General features: G+C 41.3%; 1 protein-coding gene across 1 annotated transcript in view; it reads left to right on the top strand.

Moving 5' to 3' along the window:
* The window catches only part of LOC121279123 (cytochrome b5), a 38,053-nt gene that overhangs the window by 13,794 nt on the left and 9,687 nt on the right, over window positions 1-14,572 (top strand). Inside the window, exon 2 of the mRNA XM_041190074.1 lies at window positions 6,408-6,536. Within this exon, the coding sequence (XP_041046008.1) occupies window positions 6,408-6,536 (129 nt within the window). The remainder of the gene's footprint in view (window positions 1-6,407; window positions 6,537-14,572) is intronic.

Below are 14,572 nucleotides of genomic sequence, written 5' to 3'. Positions count from 1 at the left end.
TCTCCTCCTATGTTTTCCAGTTTAGAAATGTCCAAGGATATTCCTGGGCCTTGACCTGTCGTTTCTGCAAGTTCTGTTTTATGTTTCCACCATTTACTACTTGTTTGCATTTTACTTGAGCAATGGAATGTTGGGTGTGTCTAGAGCTGAAGTGCCAATGCCTGCATGACTGCTTGTGTCCACTTGTAACATATGTATATCCAAGTGAGGCAAAATGGGGTTCATCCTTGAATAATTAGCTTTTATGGTGCAGTGCCAGCTGTTTTTGAAGTTGCTGATCAGCTTTGTTCAGTTATTTAGGTTGACATGACACCTGATGCTGACCCTTGATGGGTACCAGAGTGAGGTAGTGACCGAATTACTCGATTCAGCACGAGCAGGAGAGGATAGGAAGAGGAGAAATTGAAGTGATAAAATAAACAGATAAGAAAAATAAATGGAACAAACCCAAATATCTCCTGCAAGTGTTTTTATAAATGTTTCTCACTTTATCTCTGATACTTTCTTCCTTGCTTTTATTTTGAACTTTCCCCTTTTTTGTAAAATTCTATTTCTCCTCCCAGTCACAGATGCTTTTGTAATAAAAACAACAGAAAATGCTGGAAAAACTCAGGAGGCCTGACAACATCTGTGGAGTAACGCTTCACGTCCACATGACCTTCTTCAGAGTTAAAGAGAAGTAGAAATGTGATGAAATTTATACTGTTTATTGGGGCTGGAGCAGGTGAAGCTGGATAGAAGGTCAGCGATAGGTGGAGGCACAGGAGAGATGGACAAAAGGATTCCAACTGAAGTTCCATTCCTCATATTTCAAATCCACCCAGGATTACAGGTATCTCTGGGACATACAACGCTCCTCAGACTGCTATTCTCGCCGCATCCTGAGATCCACACTCAGTGCCACGCGCCGCCATATGAACACACTCGACCTCACCGTCCAGCAGTACCAACTCATCCTATCTCAAAGCTGTCTTTGTCCCCAGTTTCATTTTATTCTTTGTCTCATCCGACACCTTAACAAGAAACTTTTCCTCTTCCTTTCAGGTGCTGAGGAACGCAAGCTCCAACAACTTAAAGTTGGGAAAGTTGAAATCACCTAATATAATTACCCTATTGTTATTGTTTTTACACACCTCCGCAAATTGTGCACATTTGCTCCTCAATTTCCTGCTGATTATCTGGGGGTCTATAATAAACACCTAACAATGTGTCTGCCCCTTTTTTACTCCTAAGCTCTACCCACAAAACTTCATTCGATCCCCCCTCCAAGATATCAACTCTCTTTACTGCAGTAACTGACTCCTTAACTATTAATGCAATGCCTCCTCCTCCTCTTTTACCCTCCTCTCCTGTCTCGCCTGAAGATTCTATATCCCAGAATGTTGAGCTGCCAATCCTACCCCTCCCTCAACCACATCTCAGTGTTGGCTATTATATCACAATTTCACATGTCAATCTTCACCCTTAACTCATCTGTTTTACCTGTAAAACTTGTTAATTTCTTCCCAATGGAAGACAGTCTAAGTTTCACTGACAGATTTAGACTTTGAAATTTTTTGACGTTGCAGTCATTTTCTGGGCATAAAACAGGCACCTAAATGGACAATATAACAGACTGCATGTACAGCAGCAATATTAGTCCAAGTGTACAAGGCCGCTACTTGAAACAGACTGGACTTTTGCACATACAAATAGGAGACTGATTGACTGTTTCAGGGCCTTGACCTGAAGTTGGGCTACCCTGAACTCAGCTGTGGCCACACTTTATGGGTTCAGGATAACTGTCTACCTGCAGCTGAACCAGCAGTTCTTAAAGGGACTGCTGGCAGCTTCCACCAAAAAGGCAAGTTTAAAAAGAAATATTTAATTATCTGAATGTGGAGTCTGGAGGATTGGGAGTTCTCCCACTAGCTCCACAGCAGTTCCAAAGACCAGTACCGGACCTCATATGTCCCTCCCTTTCTACACCCTAGCTGGATGTTCCTGAGGGCCGCTGCCAGCAGTGCTGCAACCTGAAATTTGCATCCTGTCTGCCAAGTGCACGTGGACAAGTAGCGTGCAAGTCAAACTTGGATCAGTTGGGCCTACCTGTTCCATTGCAGGGATCATGCCCTGTGCACTGTTCGTATTGGTAGGTGTAGTTTTCGGTTCTGGCACATATAAGGTTAACATGAGACAGAGTACAGTACTACCCACATAGTGCTGTGATAGAACACATGACCTGCATCTAGGGGTCAGTGTAGTGTTGGACAGCCATGTGCACAAGCAAGCACTTAGGCAGCTCCTGGCTTGAGCCCTTTACTGTACATGTGTACACAGTTGTAATTAATAAATACATGCATTTAACCTGCTTAAGACTATGAAGACTTCATTAAGACTTACCAAACCATATCCAACACCCTACAAACAGTAGGTTAGCACTAACCAATATCTCACTCTTAAGTTTCTAGTTATGAGCAAAACAGAAAATATATTGGAGCAGGGTGTTTGTATCTTGTTTTATGTATAAATTTAAGAAGCATTCTCATAGCCTTTTTCCCTTATTTGAAATCTGGTTTACTGGCATGCAGGCTAAATATATAGGCCCACCTACAAAAATATTTTGTTCACGGGTTGCAGTTGCTACGGCGCCTATTTTATCTTTTGTGATCCATTGTTTGGACTAATGTATTTCCTGCCTTTTTTTGTTTTTGATTAAATTGATTGTGATTTTGGAAAAATTCCTTTAAACTATAATGCATTACTGTAGATTGTACTGAGAGCTGTATGTTTTTGTGGCAATCCTGTACCCCATGATTATCACAATCAGATGATGAGTCAAAAATAACACTGCAAATATGCTGCATAAGACTGACGAGGGCCCTGCTAACTATCAGAGCATATTAGAATACCTCAGTTGTAGGAAGCATATACAGACTGGTCAATATTTCCACTCAGCCTAAACAAGCCCAATTTTGTAGAACTTAGCAATCTTTGGTTCAAGCCAAAAGTGATTGTGTATTACTTTGTTTTAAAGTACATTTCCAAATTAGCTTGGCCCACAGGCGCAGATCATCCACTAGTAAAGATTTTGTAAAATCTTCCTTTTTGCATAAGAACAACACGAACAAGAACGTAAGGAGCAGGAGTAGACCATAGGCTCCTTGGGCCTGCTGCACCATTCGATATGATGTTGACTGATCTTCAGTTTCAGCTCCACTTCCCTGCCTGCTCCCTCTACCACTTGATTCCCTGAGAGATCAAAACATCTATTTATTGCAGTTTTAAATATACTCAACAGTGGAGCATCCACAATCTTTGGGGTAGAGAATTCCAAAGATCTTTCCAAAGAGTCACAACCCTCTGTGAAGAGATTTCTCCCTATCTCAGCCTTAAGTGATTGACCCCCTTATCCTGAGGTTAAGCTCTGCATTCTTGATTTTCCCCCTGCTAAGGAAAACAACCTCCCAGTGTCTTTGCTTTCATGCCCCTTCAGAGTCTTGTATATTTCAAAGCAATCACCTCTTCTTCTAAACACCATAGAATATGGGGCCAGTTTGCACAGACTCTCATCAGAGGTCAACCCTCTCATTCAATAACAACATCAATTAATATTTCTATAGTGCCTTTTAAAGTAATGAAATGTCCTAAGGTGCTTCACAAAGCATTGTAAAGCAAAGTATGACACCAGGCCACATAAGGAGATATTAGGTCAGATGATCAAAAGCTTGGTCAAAGAAGTGCTTTAAAGGGGACAAGTGTGGTAGAGAGGCAAAGAGAAGTTGGGAGGGAATTCTAGAGCTTGGGGCCTACGCAACTGAAGGCACAGCCACCTGTGGGTGAGGGATGATTGGAATGCAGAAGAACCCAGAATTGGAGGAATGCAGATATCTTGGAGGGATGTGGGGTTGGAGATTAGAGATGGGGAGGAGCAAGGCCAGGGAAGAATTTGAAAACAAGGGATGAGCATTTTAAAATCATGACATTTCTTGACCAGGAGCCAGCGTAAATTGGCAAGCACAGGGGTGATAAGGGAATGATTCTTGTTCCGAGTTAAGATGCGGGCAGCAGAGATTTGAGTGACCACAAGTTTACAGGTGGTGGAATGTGGGAGACCAACAAGGGATAGTTGAGTCTAGAGGTATTGAAGGCATGGATGAGGGTTTTAGCAGCAGATGAGCTGAGACATGTAAAGAGGGGTGATGTTAGGGAAGTGGAAATGGGAAACAATCTAGTGAACCTTCTCTGTAGTGCCTCCAATGCAATTATATCCTTGCTTAAATATGGTGATCAAAACTGTACACGGTGCTTCAAGTATGGTTTCACCAAAGCCTTGTCCAATTGTAACAAAACTTGCTTATTCTTCTACTTCAATCCCTTTGCAAAAAAGGCCACGTCATTTATCTTCCTAAATACTTGCTGCAGTTTCTTAGTTGCATAGTTGCATGCTACCTTTCTATGTTTCCTGTATGAGTACACCTAAGTATCTCTGAATATCAACATGTAGTAGTTCCATGCCTTTAAAAGTTGTTCTCCTTTTCTATTCTTATTACCAAAGTGAATAACCTCAACTTACACACACAATATACAATCTGCCACCTTGTTGCCCATTCCCTTTATCTGGCTGTATATCTCTGCAGCCTCTTTGTGTCCGTCTTACATTCCCACTTAACTTCGTAATGTGGATACATTTCTCTGTCTCTTCATCTAAGTCTTTGACATAGATTATAAATAGCTGAGGCCTCAGCTATATACTTCTGGAACTCCACAAGTTACAGTCTGTCAACTTAATGCCCCCTTCATCCCTACTGTCTGCATACTGTCCATTTACTGATCCTCCATCCGTACAAATATATTACACAATTCCATGAGCCTTTAACTTGAATGTTAACATTTTGTCTGGAATCTTATTGAAGAAAAATCCAAGCTTTTACTTGTTCTCCCTTAACTGCCACATTAGTTACATTCTCAAAAACCCAAAATTATGTTTGACAATTTTACTTCCTCACATAAAACCATGTTGACTCAATCTGATCATATTATGATTTTTTAAACGCATTGTTAATTCCTTAAAAGATGTCAGCATAATCTGTGACTAATGTCAAACTAACTGGTTTGTAGTTCTGTTTTCTCTCTCCATCCTTTCTTGAATAGCAGTGTTACATTTTCAATCTGCTGGGACCATTCTAGAATCTAGAGAATTTTGGAAATCTATAATGAGTGATTCCACTAACTCTCTGCAGCTAGCTCTTTTAGAACCCTAGGTTGTAGGTCAAGTGCTGGGGAATTTTTGGGTTTTAGTCTCGTAAGCTTCTCCAATACTTCTAAGGTTATTAGTAGAGAAACCGCCTCACCCTTATTAGCCCCTTGGTTATTCTCTGTTTCTGGTATGTAACTTGTGACTTCTACTGTGAAGGCACGTATACAATATTTGTTCAATGTCTCTGCCATTTCCTTATTTCCCATGATTTATCCTACCTCTAATGGACCAATGTTTATTTTTACCCATTCTCCTTTTTATATACTGGTAGAAGCTCTTGCAATCTGTTTTTATACTATCAACCAGTTTACAGTCATTCTATTTTTTTCTTTGTCAATTTTTTGATCACCCTTTACAGGTTTTTAAGAACACTCCAAACCCTCAGACTTACTACTATTCTTTGATAAACTGACCCCGGTCCAGTTTAAGTGGAGCCCAGCAAAACAGCTCACTCTTTCCTTGGTACCAGTGCCACTGGCCCATAAATTGAAACCCCTTCTTCCCACGCTAATCTTTGAGTCACGCCTTTAATTCTCTAATCTGTTTGACCTGATGCCAATTGGCATGTGGCTCGGGTAACAACCTAGGGATTATTACCTTTGAGATTCCGTGTTTTAATTTCAATCCTAACTCTTCAAACTCTCTGAGCAGAATATCATTCCTGGTTTTACCAATGTCATTGTTTCCTACGTGGACCATGGCAACTAGATCCTCCCCCTCTCCAAAAGGTGGTATAATAAATATTGCAATTGACTAACAAAGAGCAGTTCCACTGGAGCGCTTTAAGGAGCAACAAATTGGAAGTTGCATGCAAAAGGCTAAGATTGGGATGGATAAGCAGTGGCATTCTACCAATGTGACAGAAATTTAACGAGAATCCAGGAAAGGAGCAAGTCAAGAATATCTCAAGTTAAAAGATCAATCAACAGTTCATGATCACTTTGTCGCCTGTATCTGTGTGATCTGTCCAGTCATCTCAACAGACTAAAAAAAAAACGAGGAGTATATGGGGTGCCCCAAATATAAGAAAGATGGCTTCCGAGTTTTCAAGGTTAGGAGGGAGGTGAATGCTCATTTTACATCTTTGAATGTAAGTGCATGAGTAAATAATACTGCTCATGCTTCAATTTAAATTGTCAATCTTGAACCTTTTTTTTTTGTCTTGCAGCATCCAGGTGGTGAAGAAGTGCTGAAGGAGCAAGCAGGAGGAAACGCTTCAGAAGCTTTCGATGATGTTGGACATTCTACTGATGCACGAGAAATGACCAAAAAATACCTCATAGGAGAACTTCATCCCGTGAGTCCTGAAACCTCTGTTACATTTGTAGCACTTCTGTAAAAAGAAATTGGAGATGTGAGGTTAGTGACCCATCTCAATTAAATGGCAAAATTTATGTAGCACTTTTAAAGTAGAAGAATGTTCAAAGGCACTTCAGAGGCATGAAGATGAATACATCTAATGTCAAGCCAGTGTGAGACACAGAAATTAGGAGGAATGACAAAGCTTGGTCAGAGGTGAACTTTGAGGACCTTAAGGAAGCAGTGGGAAGTATAGGTGGAGATGCTTAGGGAAGGAATCGCCAAAGAAAAGATGTATTACAAAAGACATGAAGCAATGTTCTAATACTCTAATTTCCTTTCATTGTGCGTGGCCTGTTTGTTGCACAGTGCGGTCCCTTTAAAGATTGGCATGTGGCTGTACATGTACACATCTGAAAGGGTCTGTTGCTTTTCAGGGCCTGTTTGACCCCTGTGCAGTGAGCCCTGGACTGTTGCATAGTTGCAGCTCCCCACAGCTTGGATGGAATGTTGACCTGGAGGAAAAAGCACTAATGGTGGGGCAAAGGTCGGCAGGATGTACAGGGGGCCAGAGATGGAGGAATAGAGAGCTTGGCAATTGGGGTTGTCAAACTGGAAGAAATTACAGCAAAACTAGAAGAATTTAAAAAATTGTGGGACTAGAAGCCCATGTAGCTCAGTGAGGATAGATGAGATGAGCGAGTGAGACCTGATGTGACAAAATATGGACAGCAGAGGTTTGAATGAGCTGATTTATGGAGGGGAATTGATGGGAATCCACACAGATGAATATTGGAAACTGGAAATGGCAAGGACACAAATGAGGGTTTTTCTTATCTTGCCATCTCACTTTGAATAATTCCATTATTTGTGCCCCTCTTACACAGCTTGCCTAGTTAATTCTATTTATCACTGAGTAGAGAAGTTTTTTTTCCTGATGTCTGTTCTAAATTTACTTTCTACTAATCTTTATTTATGTTAAGTTTTATATTCTTGGTGTATTTATGAAGAAATAATCTGGGTTTACCCTATTCGTACCATTTGATATTTTATGTACAATCTCCACCATGGAAAAGGGCACTATTTAAAATGGGCAGTTGCCCAAAACCGAGCCAAAACCTGATACCATTTGGCAGTTTGTATTAATACCAATTCTAGTGTTGCTGGTTATAGCATTTTCATTGTTTGGTTTATTTCTGGCGCAAACAGTGTGTTCTTGATGTTAGTGAAGTTTAAATGATTGTCCTCCAGTTGCCAGGATGAAGTTGGTTCTGTGGAGCTGAGTCCTTGATTAGACCTATGGTCTGGCACTAAGGTTCATTCACTGTGTTGGGCTGCCTTGTAACAAAGTTGCCTTGTAACAAGTGTGTCCTGATGGTCAAAGTGCCAACAAGAATGGAGTGGTGCTTTGGGCAACTTCACACTTTGAATATTTACGGTGATAGAGTTGTGCACCTGTAATTTGATTGCTTCATTCTGTTTATTGCTGAGCCAATTCACTTTTAATAGAAATGACCAGCTGCTGTTTTGAACCTTGAGTCTTGTTACAATGGCAAACTGGATGGTGCGAAGCACTCTTTCAGCAGAGAGCTTGGCTAAGGAAAACATCGGTGGAACCTCTTTCTACATGCCTGAGTACTACTTTACTGGTTTTTACATTTAATCAGCAAACCTCATTCACACAATTGCCCCTGCTGAAAATGGTGAGCTCTGTACTTCAATTTTCTTCCATATGGCAGCTTGAAAAATAACTAATAACTCCCAAGTTCATTATTCACTCCATGTTCTCTGGTGAATAAAAAGATTTGAATTTATATAGAGCCTTTCACGACTTGAACATCCCAGAGTGCTTTGCATCCAATGAAGTACTTCTGATGTGTAGCAATTGTTGTAATGTAGGCAATTTGGTAGCCATTTGTGCACAGCAAAGTTCCACAAAGAACAATGTGATAGTGATCTAATAATCATTTTTTACTGATGATGTTTAAGGGATAAATATTGGCCATGACACTGAACTCTTTTTTACATTCTTCTAAGAGGGAAGAAGGAGCCTCAGTTTAATATTTCATCTGAGAAATGGCATGTCCAACAGTGCTCCATTCTGTGCACTGGAGTGTCAGCCTAACCCACAACCTGCTGACCAAGGGAAGAGCTCTACCAATGAGCTGTGGCTGACACTGCGGATGCCATTCCTTGGGGTCTAATCTCAGCAAGTAATGGTTCATAGTTTTTACAGTTTGTCCACTGACACTCATAGAGCTCTCTGTCACCTTCCATTTGTGTAGCATGTGGTTGCAGCACCTATGTGAAGCTCTGATGCTGTTTAGTGACCCATGTCTTGTGAAGCTAGGTGTTTTATTCATGGGATCTGTGATCAGGCCCTGATTCTTGACCCTGTTTACTCCATACACCGGTACTTGTTTTAGGTTAGGGTTTTGAGACCTGACTGCTAAGCAGAAGGGATTCCTGGACTTAAAGCAGCATCTTTAGAGCTTCTGAACATCTTCATAAATATATAGTTCTGTGTTTGCTAGGGTTCCTGGTTGAATTTGATTATTGCTACTTCTCTTTTGACTGGCAGTGGCAAGATATGTGGAAGGTCAGAAAGTCAGACTATACTTCAAAGAGGTCTCCCTCTAACCCCTTTATTTTTTTTCCTGTTTAAACTTTTCTAACCTTTTATTGTAACCTACCCCATTTATACTTGCGATCAGCCTTGTTCCTTTTTGCTTTCATGAGAGCATTCAGAAAAGTTTTTAAATATGGTAGGATAATGAAACCTGAATATAACAGTCTGCCCAGATAATTATACAGCTTCTCCAATTTATAATGGTCAATTCTGTGATCAGACACTCCGAGTATGGAGGGATGCCTACAAGAATCGCTAATCACCAGCCTGCGTCTTTGATTTTCCATTCATTAATTCAGTTGAATAGAAACTCAAGGTATGTGGGCTTTCAATTTTGCAAGCACTATTCTGTGCCAGCACCACTCCTGACTGGCAGCATTCAGTCAGGGAATAGCTTCCTGGCCTTTACAGTGTTACCACGTTGTAATGTTGGACAAATCCTAGGTGTGAGTTTCAGTCACCAAGGGTATATGTCAACCAATGTTTTTCCAGCCTAAAGTACCAAGCTTGCATCAGTCACACAGGCTGCAGCCTAATTAACTGTTTCCTTACATAGTGCATGTGGCATCCTTCTTAAACATTTTCAGTTTAACCTGTAATTATATTCATTAACAATTGTCCAATTTCTGCATTTTTTTATATGTAAAGGCAAAACATTAAAGATTCAAAGTACCTCAGATTACGTGAGAAAGACATAGAAGAACAAAACTGAAGGGAAATTAGAGATGCAAGCATTTTAGAGTTGTTATAATGGGGACTTTAATTACCTGAATGTAGACTGAGACAGTGGTAGTGTACAGGGCGGAGAGGGGCAAAAGTTCCTAGATTGTGTTCAAGAGAATTTTCTACAGCAGTATGTGTCCAGTCTAACAAGAAAAGATGCACTGTTGAATCTGATTCTTGGAAATGAGTTGGGCCAAGTAGATCAAGTGTCAGTGGCGGAACATTTAGGAGACAGTGCTCATTGTATTGCACATTTTAGGATGATGATAGAAAAGGACAATGGGCAATCCAGAGTAAGAATAATTAACTGGACGAGAGCCGACTTCAATGGGGCAAAAATGGAGCTGGGCCAGATAGACTGGAATGAAAGATTGCCAGGAAGAACTGTAGCTGAACAATGGGCTACTTTCAAAAAAGAGTTGATTCAGGCCCAGGCAAGGTATGTTCCATTGAAAGGGAAAGGTAGGCCAAACAAATCCAGAGCTCTCTAGATGAAAAAGGAGATAGAAATTAAGATAAAGAAGAAAAAGTGCGCTAATGACAGGTGTCAGGTAGAAAATACAATTGAGAACCAAGAGGAATACAGAAGATTCAGAGGGAAGGTGAATAAGCATATTAGGGGAGCGAAGGGGAATTGAGAAAAGACTGGCAACTAACATAAAGTGGAATCCTAAAGTCTTCCTATAGGCATATAAATAGTAAAAGGAAGGAGTAAGGCCGATTAGGGATCTAAAAAGGAATTTACACATGGATGAAGGAGCCATGGCTGAGGGATTAAATGAATACTTTGCATCCGTCTTTACCTAGGAGGTAGATGCTACTCAGGCCACGGTGACAGACGATGAAACTCTGTCACTAGAAGTGTTCAAAATTGATAAGGAGGACTGTTGAACAGACAGTCGATACTTAAAGTTGACAAGGCATGGGACCAGATGAGATGCTTCCAAGGATATTGAAGGAAGTGAAATTAGAAATTGCAGGGGCACTGGCCATAATCTTTCAGTCTTCCCTAGACTCGGGTGGTGCCAATGGACTGGAGAATTGCAAACATTATGCCTTTGTTCAGAAAAGGTTGTAAGGATAAGCCCAGCAATTACAGAGCAATTAGCTAACTTCAGTAGTGGGCAAGATTCCAGAATCAATTATTTGGAGTAGAATTAGTAGTCACATGGCAAAATATGGGTTGATAAGGAAGAGCCAGCATGGATTTCTAAAGGGGAAATCGTGTTTAACTAACTTGCTGGAGTTTTTTGAAGAGGTAACAGAAAAGGCTGGTGAGGGTAATGCTGTTGATATCTTGTACATGGACTTTCAAAAAGGTAATTGATACAGTGCCACACAACAGACGAGAGAAAAGTTATTGCTCATGGAATGAAGGGACAGTAGCAACGTGGATACAAATTTGACTGAAAAATAGGAAGCAGAGAGTAATGGTCAATGGATATTTTTCAGGCTGGAGGAATGTTTGGAGTGGAGTTCCCCAGGGGTCGGTATTGGGACCCTTGCTTTTCCTGATATATATTAATGATCTAGATCTTGGTGCACAGGGGACAATTTCAAAGTTTGCAGATGATGCGAAGCTTGGGAGTGTGGAACTGCGAGGAGGACGGTGTGGAGCATCAAGAGGACGTGGACGAGTTGAGTTGGTGGAGTGGGCAGATAGGTGGGAGGTGTTCAGTGCGGAGAAGTGAGAGGTGATATATTTTGGTAGGAAGAACATGGACAGGCAATATAAAATAAGGGGTGAAATTTTGAAGGTGGTGCAGGAGCAGAAAGACCTGGGTGTATATGTGCATTGATCATTGAAGGCGGCAGGACAGGTGAAGAGAGCAGTTAATAAAGCGTATAGTATCCTGGGCTTTATTAATAGGGGCATAGCGTACAAGGGCAGGGAGGTTATGCTGAATTTATGAGACACCTGTTAAACCTCAGCTGGAGTATTGTGTACAGTTCTGGGCGCCACATTATAGGAAGGATGTGAACACATTAGAGAGACTGCAGAAGAGGTTTACAAGAATGGTTCCAGGGATGAGAGACTTCAGTTATGAGAGGTTGGGGCTCTCTCTTGGTGAGAAGGTGGCTAAGAAGAGATTTGATGGAGATGTTCAAAATCATGAGGGGGCTGGACAGAGTAGATAGGGAGAAGATGTTCCTGCTTGTAAAAGGATCAAGAATGCGAGGGCACAGATTTAAAGTGATTTGCAAAAGAAGCAAATGTGACATGAGAGAACTTTTTCACACAACCAGTGGCTCGGGTCTGAAATTACTGCTTGGAAGTGTGGCAGAGGCAAGTTCTATCGAGGCATTCAAGCGGGCATTAGATAATTACTTGAGTAGAAACAGTGTGCAGGGGTACGGGGAAAAGGCAGGGCAATGGCACTAGGTCATAATGCTCATTTGGAGAGCCGGTGTAGATACAATGGGCCGAATGGCCTCCTGTGCTGGTAGTAGGAACATAGGGACTGGAGAAGGCCATTTAGCCCATCAAGCCTGCTCTGCCATTCAATATGATCATGGCTGATCGAATACTTCAATGCCTTTTACCCACACTATCCCCATAACCCTCTACATTATTGTTAATCAGAAATCTATCAATCTCTACCTTTAAACATACTCAATGTCTGAGCTTCCACAGCCCTCTGAGGTAGAGAATTCCAAAGATTCACAACTCTGAGTAAAGAAATTTCTCCTCACCTCAGTCCTAAGTGACTTCCCCCTTATTTTGACATTGTGTCCCCTGGTTCTAGACTCCCCAGCCAGGAGAAACATCTTACCTGCATCTATCCTGTCTATTTCTTTAAGCATTTTGTAGGTTTCAATAACATCACCTCTCATTCTTAGAAACTCTAGAGAATACAGGCCCAGTTTGCCCAATCTCTCTTCATAAGACAGTCCCACCATCCCCAAAACAAGTCTGGTGAACCTTCATTGCACTCCATCTATGGCAATAATATCCTTTTTTGAGGTGGGGGACCAAAACTGCGCGCACTGCTCCAGGTGCGGTCTAACCAAGCTTCTATACAATTGAAGCAAGACTTCACTACTCCTGTACTCAAATCCTCTTGTGATAAAGGCTAACGTTTCATTAGCCTCCTAATTGCCTGCTGCACCTGCACGTTAGCTTTCAGTGACTTACGGACAAGGACACCCAGGTCCCTTTGTACATCTACACTTTCAAATTCTTACCATTTAGGAAATACTCTGCACATCTGTTCCTTCTACCAAAGTGGATGACCTCACATTTTTCCACATTTATATTCCATCTGCCATGTTCTTGCCCACTCAATAAGTCTGTCCAGATCCTCCTGTAGCCACTTTACATCTTCCTCACAACACATTCCCACCTAGCTTTGTATCATCCTTGAACTTGGAAATATTACATTTGGTCCCCACATCCAACCGTTACCCCTTGATGTTCAATGGCGTTACCAACACTGAATCCCCCACTATCAATGGGGGTTACCATTCACCAGAAACTGAATTGGACTAGCCATGTAAGTAGTGTGGCTACAAGAGCAGGTCAGAGGCTAGGAATTGTGTGACTAGTAACTCACCTCCTGACTCCCCAAAGCCTGTTCACAAGTCAAGAGTGTGATACCATCTACAAGATGCACTGCAGGAATTCACCAAGGCTCCTTGGACAGCACCTTCCAAACCCACGACTACTATCACCTAGAAGGACAAGGGCAGCAGAAAGATGGGAACACCACCACCTGGAGGTTCCCCCTCCAAGTAACTTGCCATCCTGATTTGGAAATATATTGCCGTTCCTTCGCTGTCGCTGGGTCAAAATCATGGACCTCCTTTCCTAACAGCACTGTGTGTAGCTACACCACATGGACTGCAGTGGTTCAAGAAGGCAGCTCACTACCACCTTAAGGGCAACTAGGGATGGACAATAAAAATGTTGGCCCAGCCAGCGAAGCCCACATCCCGTGAACAAATAAAAATAAAAACTCCCTGTTTTCTTCCTCCCTCCCTCCCTTAAGTAGTGGGGTGACATTTGCTACCTTCCAATCTTCAGAACCTATAAAATTTTGGAAAATTATCACCAATGCAGCCACTATCTCTATAGTAACCTCTTTCAACGCTCTGGGATGCAGAATATCAGGTCCTGGGAATTTATCAACTTTCAGCCCCTTAACTTGTCCAATACAACCTTCTTACTTATACTAATTTCCTTCAACTCCTCATTCTCCCTCGCCCTTGGATCTCTAAATCTCAGAGATTTCCTGTATCTTCCTCAGTGAAAACTGACAAAGTAATCATTTAGCCTTTAATGGACCCACATTTGTATTAGCCAAACGCTTCCATTTGAAATACCTATAGAAGGTTTTACAGTCCGTTTTTGTTTTTTGCTAGATTGTATTCATATTCTATTCTCGTATTTTCTTTACCAGTTTCTTGGTCTTCCTTTGCTGTATTATAAAAATCTCCCAACCCTAAGGTTTGCTACTACTTCTGGCAACTTTATAAGCCTTTTATTTTAATCTTATACAATCCTTAACTTCCTTTTGTCAGCCACAGTTGACTGACGGTTTTTACACTTTGAAGGAATGTATAGGGATGTAAGCTGTGTAATAGTTCTTTGAAAACTATCCATTGCCTATCTACAGTCATACCTTTTAATGTATCTTCCTAATCCACCTCAGCTAATTTGCCCCTCATGCCTGAATGATTTC

This window comes from Carcharodon carcharias, chromosome 6 (genome assembly GCF_017639515.1).
Source record: "Carcharodon carcharias isolate sCarCar2 chromosome 6, sCarCar2.pri, whole genome shotgun sequence".
NCBI lineage: Eukaryota > Metazoa > Chordata > Chondrichthyes > Lamniformes > Lamnidae > Carcharodon > Carcharodon carcharias.
Note: the sequence above shows the minus strand (reverse complement) of the source record. Positions and strands in the feature narration are given on the sequence as shown.